This window comes from Hyalella azteca, unplaced genomic scaffold (genome assembly GCF_000764305.2).
Source record: "Hyalella azteca isolate HAZT.00-mixed unplaced genomic scaffold, Hazt_2.0.2 contig8051, whole genome shotgun sequence".
NCBI classification, from domain to species: Eukaryota; Metazoa; Arthropoda; class Malacostraca; order Amphipoda; family Hyalellidae; genus Hyalella; species Hyalella azteca.
In genome coordinates this window covers 14,934-38,005 of record NW_025938157.1, presented here as the reverse complement: position 1 = coordinate 38,005, position 23,072 = coordinate 14,934, and the positions used below count along the sequence as shown (strand labels likewise).

At 36.1% G+C, this 23,072-nt stretch overlaps 1 protein-coding gene across 1 annotated transcript in view; it reads left to right on the top strand.

Moving 5' to 3' along the window:
• Nucleotides 1–23,072, top strand: part of LOC108666117 (glutamate receptor ionotropic, NMDA 2B) — a gene marked incomplete at its 3' end in the record, with an annotated part of 40,239 nt that overhangs the window by 3,585 nt on the left and 13,582 nt on the right. Inside the window, 5 exon segments of the mRNA XM_047881469.1 lie at nt 6,794–6,972; nt 8,131–8,136; nt 18,043–18,233; nt 18,753–18,931; nt 20,598–20,784. Coding sequence (XP_047737425.1) covers nt 6,794–6,972; nt 8,131–8,136; nt 18,043–18,233; nt 18,753–18,931; nt 20,598–20,784 — 742 coding nt within the window.

Genomic DNA, 23,072 nt, shown 5'->3' with positions numbered 1-23,072 from the left:
AATTATTTTAGTTTCAAAAACTTTCAATTCAAGTCCAGGACCCAAGTTTGAGTTTAAAATACGTTGTAAGATTCATCTTCCTCCGTTTCTCGTAAATAACAATTGAAAAGTTTAATTAAAACAAATTGCATTTAACTCGAATAGTAAGGGCCACAGCAGGGCCATTTTGGACCATATCATATTGCAACTGGATAATTTTTCAACCAAAAAATAATTGTAAAATACCGTACAGCATGCAAATTTACTGAGATCAACTTTGATGTTCTGTTTTTGGGGTTTACACTAAAATTAATGCAATCGACAGACGTTCCTAAAATTTCTGGAAGTATTATAGCCTCAGCGTTTCACTTCTCTGTTGGTTTATGCGTTCAGCAGAAATAAACAAGCACTTAAGGAGACAAGACAATAATGGGAAAGGAAACAAAGGAAACAATGGGAGTGGTAGCGTGGGTTTTCATGATAAACTTGAGTATTAATTAGTTCAAGCTCTCCCACTTGACTGAAACTCTGTGGAAGATTCTCAAACTCTGTGTCAAAATATTTGAATAATAAAAGTTGTAAAGAAATTTGTTCCGATCTTGCCATCGAATTGATTCCGCCGATAGTTTTGTGCTCGAAGTCTGTTTCCTGAGCACATATTACAGAGATTTAAACATGGTTGATAGCCTATAATTGTATTTCTATTGATGGAAAAACCAGTGAGCTGCAAATTAATTTGTATAAAACTTTTTAACATTGCTGTTCCGTTATAATCAATTTAGCAGTCTAAATTTAAAAAAATTATATACCAGTTTTTGTTAACAATTATACCGTAGCCTCTCCCATTGTTTTAAGCAAACCAACCGCGTTTGAAACTGGTTCGTCATAAATGAAGATATTCACAGTTTTGATACTCCAAGGTCAGCGTTTCTGCTGCACAGTCCACAGTGTTCAGGCTTTGCCGTAATACGACTTACAGACATGCGTGTTGTTCAAGCGTTCAGGATATCCTCCAAATATACGGGACCAATCGACTACTCTGCCTCCAGCAGTTGTACGATTTCCGAATCTTGATGCGATGCTCAAGCTTTTCGTGATAGCAGGGCAACTTACCCGACATCTTACCGTATCTCTGCCTACAAGCATGGGAAGAAATTGGTAGACTGTATTCTGTGTTTTGACATTGCGTTGCTAACTAAACACGAGGAGCCAAAAATCACATTACAAACTAAAGGCAAATGGGATAAAATGTTAAAGATAATATTTTCATGTGAAAAACCACATCATGTGAAAACAAGTTATGGTTGGGTTTTGATAAATTGTTATCCACTTGCACTGTTATTATCTCGTTTAAACACAAACATTAAGGCGATTTGAACGTGTGAGTGACTCAGATTCAAGTAACATGGAAATCAAGCCACATGATGAGATTACACAAACTATAGGATTTTCCGTTAATCCGCGAGAAATCGCTGGAGGATAAGTGGCCGTCTCGCCACAATAGATTTTTAGCTGACTGCGCCGCGGAAAGTGTCTTGTTTTGCGGTCGGAGGCCTCCTTTCTTGCTCCTATCGAAGGTCGATCATAGGCCCAATTTGGCCGGCAAAAATGATGTAGACGCAGCCACCACAATTGCCCATTCAGCCCCGACCATAGAATCATCGAAGGAACTCGTCGCACGAAGCGCTCCTCCGTAAACCAGTTATTGGTCTCATGCTGGACTCTCAAAATTGATTTCGAATGTCGTAAATGGGTTTCAGAATGACTGTCCGTTAACGTTGCTGCGCATGACTTACTGGATGGGTTCGGGGAGAAAGGGCGATTGTTTGTTGTTGTGACGGGGGCGACGTAATTATTTTAAGCCAATTTACTGCCAGCATAAGTGCGTCACCAACTTTCAGCAATATTTTCATTAAAAGAAACTTCTATTTTATTAGAATTACCTACCATTAAATGAGAAGCTAATAACCCGAACCTACCTATAGTAAAATATTCGAAAGTTCGTCCATAAGCTTGGGTCGTTTGTGCTGATTTTGACAACTTTATTATAAATACGCAATTCATCTCCTCCCGCACACCCAATTTTTCAGTTCAACCAAATTATGTTCATTAGATGACATCATAACACATGGAACTAGCCCAGTATAAAGAATGTCCTTATGATATTTCCTTTTCTTGTGACCATTTGACTAAATTTTTTCTACCCTCGTAATTAACGTATGGCCGGTATGCGTTGATCAAGATTTTCTCCGAGCTTCAGCCGGATGCTGGAGTACGCCTTTCTCACAAATTCCGTCGTGTTCTTTTAGTATTTTTTACCAGAAACTCGACAGGTGTATGGCAGAGGCTATGAATATTTTTAACAACCTTCACCCGCCAATTTACTGAGCACAACCGTAACATAAACTTCTCGCGGGCAGAGAGTGGAATGGAAAACGAGTGAACCAAAAGCCTGGTATCCTGAACCAGCTCCACACACAAAAGAGTATTTCTATGTAATAATATTGTTTATTTACAAACACAAATTCTCATAATCTTGAATGTTTTTGATATTCAATATTTCAGTGTAGAAATAAGAATTTGTTTCTCTGGCGACGTGGGATTATATGGATCAGTGAAATACAAACTTTTACCTATACTGTATGTGCTGCAAAGGTTTTGTAGTTAAGTTCAGGTCCAACAAACTAAACGTTATTGGAAGCAGAAGTGTTGTTAATTCTTTGGGGGGGGGGGCTTGGTTGGCAATTTCATAAGTTTTTGCAACTGTTTTAGTTCATGCATTAATTTTCTGTTGGTTGAAAAATTTCCCTCGTCTTGAAGATTAAAATAGTTCCAAGGCTGCTCGATCAACGTCGGTCTATGCTCATTTTCATGCTTATTTTTAGAACATTTTACGGTCGTAATTAGTTCACCATTATTTCTTTATCTGCTAATTTAATACAAATTTGATTATTTCGTAGGCACGGCGCAATGCCCACTCTGTAATACAATGAATGAATCACAATGAATCCCGCCAGTAATCTTTTCAAAACTTACTAACCGTAATCCGCTTCTATATCGCTGGGAAATTCCTTCTGGTTTTCACGTGTAAAATAGTTAGTCAGATCAGACAAATACATAGCAAAAAGTAAAAAATATATTACATTAATGAGAAAAATTCTTTCGAAAATTGATTTCATATCAGAATATATATCATACCTATGTATGTTTATTTCTTCAGAGAGACAAATTAAGGTACGAATAATGTGTAAAACTTGATTATTAATAAGTGAGTTTCTGATATTTTGTTCGTGGAGCATTTTCTTGAAATTTAATTATATATTTTATGCGCTCCAAGCAGACCGATCGATAAGAAAATAATCAACGTGAAGGCTTCATTGAATTTTCCTTAGGCTGGTCGCTGAGCTTTGAACGACTCTGAAATTCAATTTAGTTTCCGTGGATTTTAATGAGAAGACGTCGAAAGTAGCGGTGGTGGAAGTCGATGGATAAGAAAATTACTGAATGCTTTGAAAACCTCTTAAAGAGTAGGTTCCGCGGAAATTTGCATATTTCGATATTGTTTGATATTTTTTATTATACTAATGTTGTACCTCCATCGTTGCGAATTGAATGATGTTAACAATTCTTTTACATCAAATCAAGAATTTGAATAATTTCGTAAATATATGGATATTTCATTAACTGAAATAAATTATTTTTATATTGCGTTTGCATGAGTCATAAGTTTATCTGCATTTTTAGTTTCCTGCATTAATAATGTAAATAGTAATGTAAATGTGGTAATGTAAATAGTAAAGTAAATGTAAATGTAAATAGTAAAGTAAATATAAATGTAAATAGTAAAGTAAATAGTAATGACCAAGGAACAAAATATTCCCTAGATTTTCTGTAAAATATATCATGGAACTGTATGGGATGTAATTAGTTACTTTTCTGTCCACATTCACTGCTAAATAAAGCTCAAGTGGCAGATGTTTAGGACCACTGCGACTCGATCGTCTACGGCACACAGCGATCGACCAGCGCATGCATCCATCACTCGCTGTCGTGATACCCACGGCACCGCCATCTGGGCCAGCAAACACTTTATTGCTCTACCAACTTCCCTGATGAGCTCATCACAGGCAATGACACCAAGTTATAATGCACCAGCACAAGCTCTTGACCCTGATTGCCTCCCGACCAACATCAGATCACAAAAATTACTAGATTGCTTAAGTCGCAAGTTTACCAGGAATTTAAAAGCAAAGAAAACAGCCAGAATATTAACCATTTCTTAAGAATGCAAACGTTTTCATTCTTAAGAAATGGTTAATATTCTGGCTGTTTTCTTTGCTTTTAAATTCCTGGTAAACATCAGATCAGTTTTGGGAGTTCGGGTCAAGTTTGCCTTCGGTTTCTGAAGATCGAAGCACAATCTCTCAACTTTAATTACTTCGTTAGCATATTTATCTCTGATTCAGCTTCTGGAACATTTTTACATTATTTGTGCAGGTTTAGGACTTGAGAGGACTCAATAGTCAAGGTTTTTCAAACTTTAGATCAATGTTATCAGTGAAATTTTTCGACCGCCATTCCATACTCATAACGATTGAAAGCGATGTCATATTTGATAGCTTGTTAAATCCTAGGTTTGCTTTCCATTGCATTATTTTAAATAAAATTCTGACTTGAATGCGGCACTTCGCTCTACATCGAACAAAAACAGCACTAGTTGATAGCTATCGTAAAAAGTTTTATTTTTGCATGCGTTTTCCACTGTTAAAAAACTGCCGTGGAAATACGAACTTCAATCGTTAGCTCCACAGTGTGATATACAATTTATTTTAAGTTATGTCATGCAGCCTGCACTTACTACATTAAAAATTATCGTCTTTATGCGGTCAAATATTTAACCCATATACCATTTACTGCTTGGATCATTATAATACATTTTATTCCGTTATGGCCAAATCAAAATTTTGTTAACACATAAATCTCTGAAAGAAGAGATTCATTGTGGATAGAGAAGCTCTTGTCGAGATTGCTCTCATACTCGTCTAATATATGGTAATGCATGCCTCAGAAGATCGCTTCCAAGTCCTGGAACTAGCCAAAAAAGCAAATCCCTTCCCTAAAAAATTTGTGCAAGATGCTTGTGCACGTAACCGTTGTTGCCTCTAATAGCTCCATGAGTCAAGTTTCCAAGCATTTGGGTTGAATGGTCGCTTATTAGCCATATATGGCGTATGTTTTTATATTTGCACTGCCAGCCAGTCGTGATACTTTTTCATTGATTGCTATGTAATTTTAGTAATGCTCTTCTCAATCCCAACTAACTTGTTGACAGAAGAAAACTGGAATTTCAGACGATCGTTCTCTGACCGTTGCCAACCTAGTCTACTGCAATTTGAGGATCACATAATAATAAAAAACACCTATTCTCACGCCTCTTTTTTGCCTCTCTGTGAGTGCCTCCGGGAAACGGCACCAATTTGATGCCATTTCATCGTGGCGTTTGAACATTATGCGGCCTAATTCCGACCGGTTGCAAGCAAGACCTTGCCTTAGAAATGCCTTGTCGCATTCATGAACCATTGGTTGCCTTGTCTACCGTGTTCTGTGATAAGAGAATAATGCATGAGAATTCTTGATTAACTGCCTAGCCTCAAGCCTAATGCAACGAGTCAGTTGCTGGAGAGATGACCATTACAAAAGGAATAGGCTGACTATTACAAAAGACTTAGGCTGACTATTACAAAAGGAATACGCCATTTGGTATACAGGGGAACGCTGAAAATTTAGGAACGTAGAACAATTTGGTCTTTTCGTGAAATTTGAAAATTTACTTCCTATTAAAACTTTATTCGTGGATTTAGGAGCCCATGCTACAGAAATGAAAAAGCTGACATATAATTTTGGGACTCGAAACATTAAACATTTTTGGGGATCGAATAATGAAACGAACTCTGCTGACAAGACACGAGCACTCTGCGAGTTCGGGGCTGGCAAGAGACAAGCACTGCGAGTTCGGGGCTGGTAAGACATTAGCACTGCGAGTTCGGGGCTGGCAAGACATTAGCACTGCGAGTTCGGGGCTGGTAAGACATTAGCACTGCGAGTTCGGGGCTGGCAAGACATTAGCACTGCGAGTTCGGGGCTGGCAAGAGACATGCACTGCAAGTTCGGGACTGGCAAGACATGAGTTCTGCGAGTTCAGGGCTGGCAAGAGACAATCGAGCACTGTGAGTTCAGAGACTGGCAAGAGACGAGCTGCTGCCCCAAAGCAACTGATGCTCCCAGTTGTTTAATACACCTGTAACACCCGCCACACCCTACTGTGTCCGGTGTAGCTCAGCTATCCGACTCTTTTTAGTGCAGCTCTAACAATTCGCACAGCGTCGCACCCACATTTTAATAATGAAACCAAGAAACTATACGTAAATGAAACTATAAATGAATAAACCAAGAAACTATACATAACTGAAACCAAGAAACTATACGTAACATCATTTACCAAGAAAATGAAACCAAGAAACTATACGTAATGAAACCAAAATGTTAAATGAAACCAAGAAACTATACGTAACATCATTTACCATTCAAGACTGAATTCCCCATTGGATAGACAAAACGATTCCACGAATCTACTGCCTTAAACCATTCCACTTCCTTACGATGGTATACACNATTCTAACCATTTCATTTTTTTTCAATGAAATACGCAGCTAACTATTTCTGGCATTGTGACTTCTTACAGTTTTTCACCTAAATTGGTAATGGCCGTCTTGCACTAAAATATAACAACTGACATAATCCTTATACTTTTCAGAGATCCTAGACACGATCTGCAAGGAATTTCTGCCGCGCAACGTGTCCGCTATCATGTATCTCTTCAACAACGAGAAATTTGGCCGCTCAACTGCCTCGGTCCAGTACTTCTTCCAGCTCGCTGGATACCTCGGCATTCCAGTCATCTCCTGGAATGCCGACAATTCTGGACTGGAACGGGTGAGCAACTCATACCTCAACATTCTTTTATAGCTGCTTATTTTGTTTCTTTACTCGGGGCTCACGTTTCTTCGTGTGTATCGGGAGCTCGAGAGCGACAAGGCCATCGGAAAACATAGCTCTTGGTGTCGGTTTTGCACTGTTTTTTTTTTTTCAGGCGTGCTATGACTCCGAGAGTTTCTCTGGGATTGTCAATCTCTTGGAGAGCTTTTTTTTAATCCAAAGTGACATGCCGAGCATGAAATGAAAAGCGAGATTACTTCCTTGAGAAAGTTGGCTTAATGCGCAAAAATCAATATTGACTTCATAAAATTTTGCTAAACAAATAAATTCATCTGCTTTAACACCTCTTAACACTGAACAATTTCTTCCTACCGGAATTTTTTTATTATGAGATGCAATAATTCACCTTGTTAAGGCATTAAAGTATAGAGTAAGTAAAGCAAATATTAGATGATAAAGACGACGTACACAAAACTTCACCATACACAATTATCTCCTATAGATGACTCCCCAAATATGGTCTAATATGAGTTTCAAGTTAACAAATAATCTGTCAAGGATCTTGAAAATGTCCTCAGGGACGCTAATAAAATCTTGAAAGGGAAAAAATTTTACTGCACTAAAAATTTGAAATTGGGTCTCCAAATGCATATGAATATGACAAGTAAGTCAATAAGAATTTTGTTCTAATGACTTTATTGAATGCAATAATTCTCTATAGCTTATGACTAATTTAAGTTTCGCAGAATATTTTCATCAAGCCCTGACGATTTTTTCGCCAGATAAATGTTTATTAAAATAGTCCAAACTCACGCGAGAATATCAGTGAGATTCTTTTACTTATGTAGGATTCAGGTGGAGTAACTCAAAATAGAAAGAATTCTGAGTAGGATAGAACAGAATTTCGGGCGAAGTAAGTTGCGGTGATGGAGTTTTTCACGATACGTATGCGCAAAAAATGCTAGGTATAATTCTAGTAAAGAAGCACGCGCAAGTAATTTTCATGCGATGAAACGACTACCAATAGTTTAATAATCTAAAGTTTATTTAGCGATAAGTTTAATATTCATCGTCCTAAACATAATGTATAAATGCCCTTCATAACTAACTGTGAATTGTCTCCCTTGGCTCCCGTGTAACCTGGTATTGCTATAGGATCAGGTAAGATCCTTCTGTTTATTTGTCTATTAGATCTCCCTGACCCTTGACCTTCTTAATTGTAATAATTCTAATTGTTTCAATCTGTTTTCCAGAGACCTGTGTGCCCTGAACCTAACTCGTAGAGGTGTAAAATCCGTCAATTTATCCTTATCTTTATCCCTAAGTTGTCACTAATTCCATTCATTGGAATTAGTGACAACTTATTTATAAATTTATCAACTAAGTTGTCCCTAATTCCATTCATTGGTCGAACGCACATATCTCCCAGCTGTCGCTCGAAAATAACCCTATTGATGTTCTCCGCTTCAACACCGACTTTTTTGCTAGCACAAATTTCAATTTGAAATTCTCCCTTGCCATTTACGTTCCCTGTTACAAACTTGTACAGATTCCCTCTGGTCTACCCTGCCATTCGTTTTGCTTCAAATCTGAATCTTTTCTCCTGCACAAGTTTCCAGCTTTTACGAACATTTTTAATTCAATTCATTGATATTAAACCCACCCTTGTTAGTTGTAACTATTTATTTACTTACCTGAGCAATATTCTCTCAATGGTCTACAAGTTTCATTACCTGAAATTGCCATCTTGGTCACTAAAATTAATTAATGAAGGACAATTTTTAACTAAAAATTCCAGTTCATATCAAATAAAATTCAATAAATAAGAATGCAATTTTGAATCCTTTTTTCGGTTTTATTAAAAAATAAAGTTAAATTCTTCATTCTAATCCTGTTTAAGTCCTCATTTTCAGCTAAAAAAAATAAATAATGTACAAAGTTGCTAGTCGAACTTGAATACTGTTTTCAATCAAAATTTTATTAGATAACTTATCATAAATAAAGATTGTTAAGTTGTCTAAAGAAAGAAAGATTGTTGATTGTTTTAATATCTTCAATGTGAATTTTAGTTTGCTAATTGTTTGTAATTGTGTATTAGGTTTTTGAACTGACGATAGAGCTGCACTCCGAAATGTTTACTCGCTTAAGAAATGGTGACTTTTTTAGCTGTTTTCTTTGCTTTTAAATTCTTGATAAACATGCAATTCAAGCAATCAAGTGATCTTAATTTTTATAACGAATTTTTCATCTTTAAAGAATTGTCCCCGAGCTCTCGTGCTAGAATTGTCGAAATTGAATTGTTGAATTTTTATACTCGAAGTAATAATTCAAGTTTAGCTCAATACGAGGATCAAAATTAATATACAGTTTCTGGTGTAATGGAAAACAATAACTTACAAGAAGAAAATTATGATATCATTGAAAAAACTTTACTATAAGTTTATCATTATCCAAAAAGTAACTAAATTTTATAAATCCTCATTAAAAATCATTTTCGGAATCCCAACTGAGAAAATCAAAATGCTGGGCGTAAAGAAACGTGGAAAGAAAAATGTTCCCGTATTGATTTAGCGCCTTACGCCAGACTCGCGTATCTATGACACGGCATATCTACGCCAGACTCGCGTATCTATGACACGGCATATCTACGCCAGACTCGCGTATCTTTGACACGGCATATCTACGCCAGACTCGCGTATCTATGACACGGCATATCTACGCCAGACTCGCGTATCTATGACAATTAAGGCATATCAATTGCCTACACTCGACAGAGCGAGGCTCCAAACAAGCCAATTGCCGACCTCTTCAACTGCCGCGGAGAACTGATCATTAGTTTTAATTCCTGTAGGCGAAGTGGAACGTTCACTGCAACGCGCGTTGCTGTGGGTTTTGCGATTAACAGGGGAGTTGGTAGGTTAAGAGGGGAGTTGGTAAGTTACAATTTATTCATTGTAACTTATATTTAACATTTTCTTTATTCTCTTGTGTTAAACAAAGGTAATACGCAACAATGTACAATTAAAGATCGTATTATTCAGTTCAGGAAGTTTATTCAAGAGTTGTTTTCTGTATTCTTACATGGCAACCTTACACACCATTCAATACCATGTGCAAAATCCCAAAAATTAATTTCTCTCATGCAGGTTATAAAGAACGAAAGCCTTCAAATAAACAATAAAATCAACTTTAGACAACTTTTTTCTGATAATTACACTTGTATTTTATAAACTTTGTGCGTATAGACTTTTACAACTTTTTTAAAGTTTTTATTTATAGTTTAAAACGAACCAGAAGTAAGTCATTCTTACAAATGGCTTGCTGACTTGCCTCTGAGTTTGACTTAATTCATTTTTATTGGTAGCGTTTAAGACTCGTCTCCTTTCGACAGTTTAAGTTCAATGATGAATTATATTTTCGTATTTTTTTAATTTGATGATTCTGTCACGGTTCTCACCTTCAACATATCGTGGGGATGTGTAATAATTTCCTATTGAACGCTTACAAAATTACTCCAATGTCCGCGTAAAGTTCGTAAAAACTCAACGAACTAGATTTCAAAATTACTTAAAATCTATGTAAACGACTGTTAAATCATGAATACATTTTAAAGTGACTAAGGCTAACGTTTCATGACACATCGCGATCAAAAATAGCCTGCAAGAAGAACTAAACCGATATACATCAGATTTCTATCCATTTACTAATAGCAGCAATCACGAATTTCAGCGCCGCAAAAAATTACTTTCATTTTGGACATCTTGAGACACTTTCTGGGGACGCCGGCAGATGCAAAGCACGTCGGAAATTACATGGCACATTTGAAAAGCTGATAATGTTGAGTACTCGTATAGCAGCGGTAAGCAACTGCGTCCGTGATATATGCCGAGGCTGGTCTCGTGGGTCATTGTGAATGCATTGCTTCTTTTCGGCTTCCGTGAGAGAGGAATGAGATGCCTGCCTTGTAGCGTGGCCACCATTATCCTATCGTAACGGTGACTCCGAGATCCCGATTAATTTGTGATAGTGCGTACGCTTCCTCCAGTTTAGTGGAATTTGAAGGCACAAGAATACAAGAAGAAGATATTTACAAGAAGATAAATTTGACGGTATATTACGTTAAATAGGAAAAGAAAAGTTTAGTTTTATAGAAAGTTATTTCTTCACAGAAAATTTGAAACTAGTAGAACCCCGTATAGTAGAGACGGTAAGACACATAAATCAATTTATACGGAACTTTCAAGCAAAACCGTCGAACTTTCAATAGAATATGTTGAAACGAAGGGCTCTTCTTTATATAAAATGTTGTTTATATGTAGAAAAAAAAAGTAGTTTGATATGAGTAGAAATTTGCATACTTATCTTTAGAATTAATTACAAAAGGTTTATAAACTCTGTGCATTAATTCCACGATTGATTTCCGTTTACAAGGCATCAAACTCCTTGGAAAATCGATATGCATAATTTCCAGCCTAGAAAATAAAAGAGACCTGCGACTTTAAAGCCGGGACAAGGGCTACGTCTCAGCATACTTTCGAACTCATGTTCTGAATTGAGCTTTATAAAAACAATTATTGAGCGTAAATTTAAGCGTCTCTTTAAGACGGCTTTCATATTAAGCCTAAATTCAATCTCAAATTCAAAGCAATTTACGTGAAAGAACCCGCTGAACGTCTGAGTAATCCTCAACAAGTTCCTCATGATTAACTTTATTGAATTAAGGTCGAGACTTCCAAAGCGTTATTCGTAATGCAGATAACAGCAAGTTTGTCCTTAATATCAATACGAGTTTTTCTCTATTCGCTAAGCCAGATATGCATGTTATTTATGAGACGGGAAATGAATAACATACTTTCTCGAACAATTTGATGACAAATTTCACATATCAGTACAGTAGTCATTATATCGTAGTTGAACGCCATAATTTATCCATTTTCTACATTTTCTCTCATTTTTGAAGATAAATTGGCTTTGAATTTTGCCTAGAGTGCCTTTATAAATAGAATAAACTGAAAATTTATCATTTAAGACAGGCTTGGAAATTTTTTCCTCTTTCGTCTGGAGTTTCGGGGAAGCTGGTCGGTTATAAATTCTTTTAAAGTGGTATAGAGGCAACGAAAGTGAAGGCGGTTGTGACGCCGTAGCCATCATAGATCAGATCGCTACAAAAGACACCAGTTTATCAGGCTTCCATGCAGATCTCGCGGTCGCTGTCGTACTCGGGGAATTAGCTACCATTTGCAGCCCTCAACTTTCCTCTCACAAGAACCTTGAATTCATTGATTTTTCATCATTTCTTCCGTATCAACAATTTTTTTCGAATGTCATACTTACACTTTGTATGCCAGGTATAAGCATTTCGGGCATTTCTTATGAGCATTAGCAAAGTTTTCGAAGATAAAGTTCACACATATTTGTTATTAAATAATCAAATTGATTTAATAACAAATAGGAAGGAATTAGGAAGAATTGGAAAATGTTTCCATTCACTCAGTAAGTTTTTCCTTGTCAAATTCATTAGGATAAGCAGTATTTTACGCACAACGTACAACGTAATTACAGCTTTAGGCAGTTAAAAACAACATTTTTCGCCTTAAAAATATTGATTTTTTAGGTACTCACAAAGTTTCTGTCACCGCAATTCAAATCTGCAAAATATTCTAACCTGGAAACTTTTCGGTGATCGAAATACTTTTGTTGAATTGCCGCAAGCAACGATATTTTTCGTAGAAATTTTAATTCTGGTTATTCAACTTTTAAGTCATTTTTCTGCCATTTTTTGAATATTTTAGTTTCAATTTTGAAAGTTCCAAAAATGTATACCAGATCATGTATTCTCTACAATTCAGTTTTTCAAAAATTTTGAGAAACGCTTAATAACGATGAGTAAAGGCTTTACGTGTTTATAAGTTCTGGACGTCATAAATGTTTATGATGGATTACAAAAAGTTCTGAACGACCAATTGTCTGGATTCGTCAAAAAACTTCATGATTCTCTAAAAAATCCAGTAATACTGCCGACAGCTCTTATCTTCGGTTATTAATTTGATTTATCCACTTCAGAATTTCCAAATCAGAATTTGTAACATTTTATTTGCATTTGCACGATTTTCAATGCCGAAAATACATACCATCGATTAAAATATTTTTTAGAAGGATCTATTGAAACCATCAAGATCGAGATTGCAAGCTGAAAGAGCTGGCTCTGATATGCCTGGTCTTGACTTTTCTTTTGAAGTTTTTTTTTCTGTTGGGAATATAAAGGGGTATTATTTCACTCACCAATCTTCACCAGCAGTTTGTCCAAGCCCCCACACAAATAAATTTGCACCGCAGATCAATGCAACTATAGGGATGATAACGAGCTGATGGAGGTCTTTTCTTACGTATACGTTCTAAATATAGACGTCTTAAGAACGAACATTGTTTTACAGAGATGAAATGAGTAAACCAACAAGTTGGTTGATTCTTCTTAAAAATATTCCGGATTTACTTGGCTCTTGGCTCAAAGGGGAAAAAACTTATTGTAGCCTAAGGAAGTCCTGTCCATGGTTCAGACATTGCGATCTAAAAGATCATTTTCAACAGGCTTAGCAAGACAATAATGTATTTCGGGAAGATTTATTCGGCCACGATTGTTCTTATGCCTGGATGCCTAAATGTAAACTTCAAAGTAAACACATCCAACACTTCCGTGAGCTTCAAAGTAAACAAGAATATTCAACATAACAACGACAGTCGTCAGGTGTGGGGGATTTGATAATTTTGTGTATGATGCTCAGGCAACAAGCTGGAAGCCTCGGACAGTCGAGACCGACATAATCACTGAACCAAAATGAACTTGCTGCCCGAGCGTGCTCACTGCTCAGTGTTCGTCGGAAATGTCCTCTGAGAAACGTTAGTGTTTTTCGTTCAAGTATTTCTTTATATACATTGCTGCAGTCTTGCACCAAAATCATAACTATGCCCAAGCACCATCATGATCGTGAACGTATTACAGCCAGTGATAGTTTAGAGATCCATTATTATTTTTGTTTTCAAATGAGGATTTAAAGTCGACAGTAGTTAGCATATACAGATAAAAACTTCAGGCTTCATTGTCTAGATAAACTGTTTCTAGAGCAAGCTTTAGGTTCTGAGCGTTTTTTGTAGATAAAACAAAATCAAGCGAATGCTTTAAATAATCACGGAAATGCACACAGCCGTACGGGATATACAACGATTTCTTATTGAAGTAATTTTATAATTACATTTATTCTCAATAGTATCTACACAAGACGGTCAACCCTTTTAAAAGCCAAAGCACTAACAACATGACCCATCTGTCCTATAGCATGTACGTGAACGATAACAAATTTTATTTTGAATTGATTTTCTTACTAGTTTGTAGTTAACAATAATGATTCAGCAGAAAATTGTGCATCTATAATTCTATATTCATAATTTTCATCTTTTCGTAAACGCAAGAAGAAATTCTGAAAAAATTTACTTACATGAAAATTTCACTTTATCATTATTTTATCTACTCGAATACAAAGGTTCTAGAAATAATATTTGCATACAAGAGTTTTAGAGAGCTTCAGGCTGTCATATTTTCGCCTACGGAGAAAGGCCAGAGTAAGTTTAGATGTTCTAGGGTTATCGAAAGCCACACTCTAGTGCCGATAAAACTCTAGAGAAGCTTTTATCGACTACCGATCTTACGAATTAAACTTTTTGGTGGATTATTAACGGCCTCGTGAAGGCAGCAGGAAGGCCGCCGTTGGCTCGGTGATAATCGCCTTTGGAAACAGCGATAAATTTTCCTTACTCAGTAAGTTTTTCCTTGTCAAATTCATTAGGATGAGCAGTATTTTACGCACAACGGTACAACGTAATTACAGCTTTAAGCAGTTAAAAACCAATATTTTTTCGCCTTAAAACTATAGAGAAGGCAAACTGAGCGTGACGCCGTCTAGTGCATTCTTTTGTCTCGCTCGATAAATCCTAATTACCCAAATAGGGTTCTATTTATTTATCTAATTGAATAGTAAGATGCACTTCTAAAATATAAATACCTGTGAAATTTTAGGGAATGAAGGCCTTAGTTATATAAGATTAAATGGAGCGTAGCTTCGTTGCTCGGACAATTTGTTTCAGATTAACGCAACTCAACTTTGGATTTCAACCGAATTGAAGAATTTAAAAAATAGCTCGTAGTGAGCTTTGGTGAACATATTGAGCTTCAATTAAGATCACGAGAACTTGAAATAAGTTAATCTATCATCATAATCAAGTAATAATTTTCAGAATGAATTCCTCTTCTTGATGAACTTAACGTTGGTGACATAAACTGGACGGAATTGTGAAAAATTGCGTATACAGTAAAAAGTTTCATCGACGGAACAGGCGTTCGTGGAAATTCATTACAGCGAACAGTGAATGCTAATTTTTTCCGTCGTGAGCTGCTTTGCATACTAAACCTCGAGCTAGTAAGGCTTCAATATATAAAATATCAGGAAAAGCCGTGCTCGCGAAACTGAGATATTGCAGCCTGGCTACGAAAGTAAACCCAGTGAAGATGGCTTCAATCCAATTATAAGGGACTTCAAAATAGCTAGATCAATTACTTACGGATTATTCTCTTTCAATAGGCCAATTATTTGAGGATATCTTACATTCATGATAAACGAGGGAAATTATATAACGCTTTGATGGTTTAAGTCCAAGTCACACAGAAAAATGAATGGTTCACATTGTCTCAATAGTGGCACAGATGCGCAATTTTGCCGGACCAATACGGGTTGAAATGACACATTCTATTAAAAAGTACTTTGTTATTTTAACAAAGTCTAACTCTTTTCTCTGAGTGAAGGAAACAGTGTGATAACAATTTTCAATATCGGTAATTGGCTGCTCGGGAAGGATGATTCAGCATTATTTAATTTTTTTTTTTTTGGTAATTGCAATGACTTTCAACAAACGTTTTTTAGTTTCATTGAAATTCCAGGCATGTTTGTGTATGTTTAATTGTGAAATTAAGAAGGTAAGACATAATTCAATGCATAATGAATTCAGCTCGTCACTACGCGGCCATATGCAAACGCTTCATGTATGATCACTTGTTATTTTGTGTCATTTATTTCTCAGTGTTTGATGTCAAAGAAATGATCATTTTCTCCCGTTTTCTGTTCATATTTTTTAGTGTGAAGCTATATTAGTTGGCGGTAGAGAATTTTTAAATACTGAGTTATATTTTACAAGCGCAGCAAGAATGAATGGGACAACTCTGAAGCATGACGGTTAAAATGCAGTCAAATAATGTCTCCTGTGTCGCGCACATTAAGTGCTTGCGATAACTGGAATAAACGATGAGTCTTAATTAATGGCAGTTTTTATGATGCGGTGTTGTCAGGGGAATATTCGTCCTGCACTTTGAACCTATTTCATGCCGAAGTTAATTTCCTATGAGGTAGATATTGTCTCTTAAATCTGCAGACGCCATCTCTGTAAATTTATAAGAAGCTATACGAAAACAAGCTATCGCGCCCCTCGAGCATCATACTAGGAACATTGGTGACAAAATTCTGCGTCATCTTTATTGTTTCCGGTTACAAGGTTGAAATTTATTGGTTGGCTTATTTTTATATTTTATTTCCACATCATTACCGGGCAATCGGGAGCTCCTGAAATTGACTTTCAGTTTTCTGATTGTTATTCCCGCGATTATGTCGTTTTACGCACATCATTTCTTGTTAGAGCAGGTATTATTTTCCAAATAAATATTTAAATTTTGAATTTTTGTATAATATATATCTTTATTAGCACACAACTTTTTCAAACAATTTTGTGCACATTTCTCCTAAATTAATCATTTTATCTGACGTATCAAAAAAGTTCAGATGAATGTTTGATTTTAGTCCACGCAGATCGGTACAGAGGTAAAAAAATTGTTCAACGTAATCATGTATCCAAAAAAATAATTTGAAGAAATAATTTTGAAAAGGACCTAGAAAATTTTCTATTTTACGACTAAATTTCTGTATATATTTTTTTAGAAATGAATTCAACGTTAAATGAAATAATAGATCATGTCCGGAACACTTGCCACAATCCGTTCTCTGCCGAGACATTTGCTTGTACGTAGACATGATGAATATTCTTGCGTAAATTACGCCTAAACAATCACACGATGATTTATTCTCGGTGATATTGATGGCGTCAGTTCACTCCTACGATGCAATTACTGCCAGTGCAACAACAGCAATTCATGAGCGATGCTGTAAAATTTCGTCCATTGCTGTGAGCTGGATGTTGTTTATAAGATGACTGGAAAACCCAGTGACAAAGTTTGATACATCGATATTATGAACTGATGAATTACAGCAAAAGTTGAGTTATATTTTTGTCATCTAATACAGTTTAGTACAGCTTTTTATCAGCGTCCGTCTATGAATTTAATGATAGTGAAAAGATGACTGATAAACTGCTACAAAGGCAACTGCTCATTCAAAAATCTTGGCCCTGTACTGTAAATAATGTGAAGAATAATCTTGCTAATTTCAGTACGCTGAAGAAAAAAGGTTTCTCGCACATTTTTATTCTATTCAGCCACATCAGTGATTTCTCTACAAACAAATTCACCTTATTTTAGAGACCGCGTGACTAGCTATGACATCTCACATCCTACAACACATTCACTGAATTTTTACATTCACAACAAGCAATGACTTCTCACGTCCTAAAACCCGTTCACCAAATTTTCACTTTCACAACTATTCACAAATACGGCTCACGTTCTACAACACATTCACCGAATTATCACATTCACGACTAGCTGTGATTTCTTACGTCCTGAAACACGTTCACCAAATTTTCACTTTCACAAATATTCGCAAATAAGACTAACGTTCTACAATACATTCACCAAATTATCACATTCACGACTAGCAATGACTTCTCAAGTACTGAAACACATTTACCCAATTTTCACTTTCACAACTATTCGCAAATAAGGCTCACGTTCTACAACACATTCACCAAATTATCACATTCACGACAAGCCATGACTTCTCACGTTCTTCACAGCGCACGTGGAGTTTGCAGTTGCAGCTGGCACCGTCCATCGAGCACCAGGCGTCCGCGATGCTGTCCATCCTACAGCGTTACTCGTGGCCAAAGTTTGCCATCGTGACCACACTCATCGCTGGCCACAACGACTTCATTCAAGCCGTTCGTGAACAAATTCTCGAGCTGCCAAAGCAGGGCACCGAACAAGAGTGAGCGTGTGACTTATTGACTAGTTTTTTTCTTGTCCGAATTTTTAGGTGACGTTCAGAAGTTTGGTAATATTTATTAGTTCGACTTTGTTATAAGCTTATATAACATTAAGTACAAAACGCTCCCTATTTATACCCATTACCATATTTATGTTCTAGTGATAACTTTAGTGTGAGCGTGTGACTTTTTGACTAATTTTATTCTTTGATAAATTTTTAGGTGACGTTAAGCTTTCTCGTAACCAAATGCATCAATTATTCCCTAACGTATCGAGATACTCTTACATTAAGTATAATTTTTCGCAGAAAAATTGCTCGTATCTACGTTTCCCAATTATGGGTCTTAGTATTTAAAATTGTATTTACTTAACATATCATGTCGCAAATAATCATCTGTGACTTACCAAGCTATGCATCGAACATAAAACATATGTAAGAATAAAGAACTTTATTTGACATTAAGTTTGACGTTGACGATGGGAGAGACCGGAAAGGAAGTTAGTGCAATACTCTGTGCAGGCAAGAGTTACCTCTGGATCGTTACTCAGAGCAATATCGTGTACAGGCAAGAGTTACCTCTGGATCGTTACTCAGAGCAATATCGTGTGCAGGCAAGAGTTACCTCTGGATCGTTACTCAGAGCGTCATCCAGAGCAAGACTGATGATCCTCCGGACGAGTTCCCTGTAGGCATGCTCGGTAAGATCGTCTGTTACACCGAGACTTCTTGTTTCTTATTCAATTTTTCCTGACTATGGATTGCCATATTTTGAGTGTCTGTAAATTGTTTTTTTTTTGAAAATATGATGTGATATTGTGATATCTCTTTCTTCTTGATATCTTCTTTATTCGTACAGGTAATTTATTTGCCTTATCGTAGTTGTGAATGTGAGTCTTAGTGAAAACACACGAACATGGTTTAACATTTATTGTAAAACTTCTTTTGAAAATGATTCTTTCGACCAACCTAGTCTGAGTTTAGTATTTTCATACAGTATAATGATATAATATTTTGGGTAGTAATTAAGGTCGGGTGTCAACTTTCCTTTTACACCTTTTTATAATTCTTTTACACTTTCCTCTTCAAAAATTCTAAGCTTAATGAAGTGTAAATATATAATTAAATTTCGATAGACACTTTATCCATATTTAAAGCATCCTGAATTATTCTACAACTTTTATGATCGTGTTGTAGTGCGTGATATTATCAGTACATCCTTATGATAAATTTTAGGAGTGATTTTCCTTGCAAAACTGCCACGAATTTTATACATGCAAATTATTATGAAAAAATTAACGGTTATAATTTATCACTCTTTGGTTGATTTATTTTTAAAAGGCTTAATATTGACTCTTGCAGTCACGGATAATTGGTAATTACGCTTACTGTCAAGTAAAGCAGTATATAAATAGTGTGTCTAGCACTGTAATTGGTTATTCAGTTATAACTTACAAGTCTTGCCATTGTTGACGCCATTATTCTCTCTTAATGGGGCGTAAAATTGTACTCTCCACGATTTAGCCTTGGCAGGAATAGCATCGTTTATTAACTTTTGAGGGACAAGAAAAAATGCACTACATTTGCTTCATAAATTTATTTAAATATCATTTGAAAATTTTGCTTGTCGTGAAATTAGCGTGTCCCGATATCTTCATTTTTTTAAGATTTTTTTTTTTGTCTTTTGGAACAAGGAAAAATGTATCAGAATTCTGCTCTGTTTTGCACTTTGAAAATACGGAAACTCTGAAAACATTGTTTATGTTAAAAAAATATCGATCTATGTTTGCTGCACTGCCGAAACGAATTCCACAAACATCGGTGTGGCAAATTCTACAGCCCGTGAAATAGACGTATGTTGCGGTGTTTCTTCAAATTGAGCATTAACCCGTACGAGCGTTTCCCTGTAACAATATTGTTAGGCACTAACATTCCCATTAGCATCTGATTTGTCTTTTGATGAACCTAGAGCTAATGATGAACCTCCTGTAGTTGTATTGTTAATTCAGGATAAACCTATAATACTGCAGCAGCAATATATCTGCGATTTGAAATGTACTTTATTGCACTGGGGTGAAATGAACTGCTCAGCAAAATACTATAAGGAAATTTCGCTCTTTCTTCGCAAACTATTAAAAAATAGGCAGCTTTTTGAGACTATTAATAGAAGAGAAACGCTGACTAGAGTTTATGAAACATTTTTGTTAGTCTAACTTTAGTAAATAAAGCAGGTCAAATCAAATCACTCGAAACCAGGGAATGAACTTCACAAAGTCGGTTGGAAGACCAAATCAAAATTTTGCAAATACCTTTTAATAATACTAAAAATGAGATTATAAAAAGTATATAAGAAATTTGTGGACGCAGGCGTTCACTTTGGCACGAACGAGTCGTTCATGATGTCGGAGATCAGCACGGCGGTGAAGGTGTTTGCATGGGGCACGTCTGCGTACGTCTCTGACGCCATGGAGCGGGGCGCTCTGCCTGACCTGAACCCGGCGCTCTCTTGTGACACGGGCGATGCCAAGTGGCATGCAGGCTCCAACTACTACAGGTGAGATAATCTAAGACGCAAGTACTTAACGGGCAGTAAAGTAAGGAGATTACTCTACTGGAGTAAGTAGGTACAGTAAAGTAAGGAGATTACTCTACTGGAGTAAGGAAGTACATAAACATAAACATAATCTAAGACATAAATACTACGTAACCGACAGTAAAATAGGGAGATTACTGTACTGGAGTAAGTACGTACAGTAAAATAGGGAGATTACTGTACTGGAGTAAGTACGTACAGTAAAAAGGGAAATTACAGTACTGGAGATTGTTGGTTCATCGAAAGACAAAGCTGTTGTATAAATAATGAGAAATACAACCTGAGTTGTTGGAGGTTTATTACAATCTGAGCAGATTTGTACCCATATTTACTTACAATGTTAACATGTCTTTAATAGCATTGTCTTACATGAAACTTAAACTCCAGTTCAAAAAGACACCTCATAACACCGCATAACTTTCGTTCAGATGTGCTCAATGTTTATTCGACAGCAATGTCAGCTACACAAATTTTTTTAAATGAAGTATAGAATTTGTAACTTTATATCACCCCTATATTAGAATGGCTGTGTTTGCTATTGATACATGAAATATTTTAGTTAGGTAATAATAAGTACGAATAGTCCAGTAATCGAGAGGTTTCCAGTGGACTTTTTTCTTCGTTATTCGGGCCTTACTGTTCATTTGAAATATTTGTTTACTTTTTCTTCATCAACATATTTGTGCAAAAATTCTACTTTTATCCGATAAGCAATACAAACAATATCATGTGGCATATATACTACTCAGTATCATTTGATCGTCAAGCTCTTTGATCGTCCTGCTTTCTCATCACGCGATAATAAACGACATGAACCGTAATTAGTATTGCCCCTGATAGTCTCATACGAGTGTGCCTTGCGATTCATCTGTCACTGTGACTGACGTGAAGTGCTTCCAGTCATTGTATTGTACATCCTGGCGTGTCTCAATGTGTCACAGTCAACATCTTCGTCCTATCGTAACAATTCTGCAGGCTAAAAATCACTAAAGATTAACTTGAAAGTTTTCGTTACTTAACGCAATATTCCTAAAACGGTGGTGACCGAGCGAAATATTTGAAGAGTACTCTGTTCTCAGTTCGGGTAATATTGTTTTTTCTAGAAGCTCTTAGAATTAAGCAATATTATTAAAATAAATGTGTGCTGTAGTCGATGCTAGCTCAAAGCAAACAAAATTCTGGTGAGAAGTAAGCTTACAATCAAGTGAAAGTAATTTGGCTTTCTCAAATGACATTGAAATCTTTGTAGTTACGTATACCGATCTCAATTTCATATTTGTATTTGAATATATGCTATGTGTATGCGAATATTTTATTCGAGTTCAAATAATTTTATTTGTCTTTGAATAGAATTTCAACTTGGCTTTCTGAGGAGATTGGATTAAGAACCACGTATGAATGAATAAATTTTATTTGCTACAAGAGATTATTACATTACGAAAGGAATAGGCTCAGTGGTGCCACGCTTTATGCGAGAAGACACTCTCTAGGCTGGCTATGATGGGGCTTATTAAGCCCCATGTATGCGACTGCAGGGTCCGATAGCTCTGTTTGATGAGGGACTTCAGAAGACGACGGCGTCTTAGAACTGTACCCTGATAAGTGGCCGAGCACCAGCCCAGCTCCATCAAAGGCCTCGCTTAATTAACTTAGATCGTTTAATATACGTACTAACTTGATCATAATTTTCATTTTATTCCAAAATCATTAAAATTAACTGATTATGTGGATGGTAAAAACTTTGCTTCGTGTCCAGAGAAAGTGGAGTTAAAAATTATGCACTTTAAAACATTTATTTCAACTGCCACTTTATTATTTAACCGATTTAAGGCGATGTAAATCAAAATGATTTACATCGCCTAATTACGCTTCCTTACTTGGTTCATATTAAATTTCTTGATAATTAGAATTGTATAATATCATTATTTGAAATTTTACATTTGTGTAATTGCTCTAAGTCCATCAAAACGGAGGCAGATTTAACACGAATCTGCGAATAATGAAAAGAATGCATATACTTATCGCTGTTTGTTTTGTGAGAACAATACATCGCACGAGGTTGCTCGAAGATGGCATTAGGTTGCGCAAAGTTTTGCGTAGCATTTAAGATACAAATCTCGGTTCTTAAGTTGAGCTTCGACAATAAACGTAAATAGAAAAAAAATGTTAAAATATAAGGACACACAATAAGAAATGCATTATGCATGACATGGAGTAGAACGAAATAAGGTTATTTGAATTGTGTGATG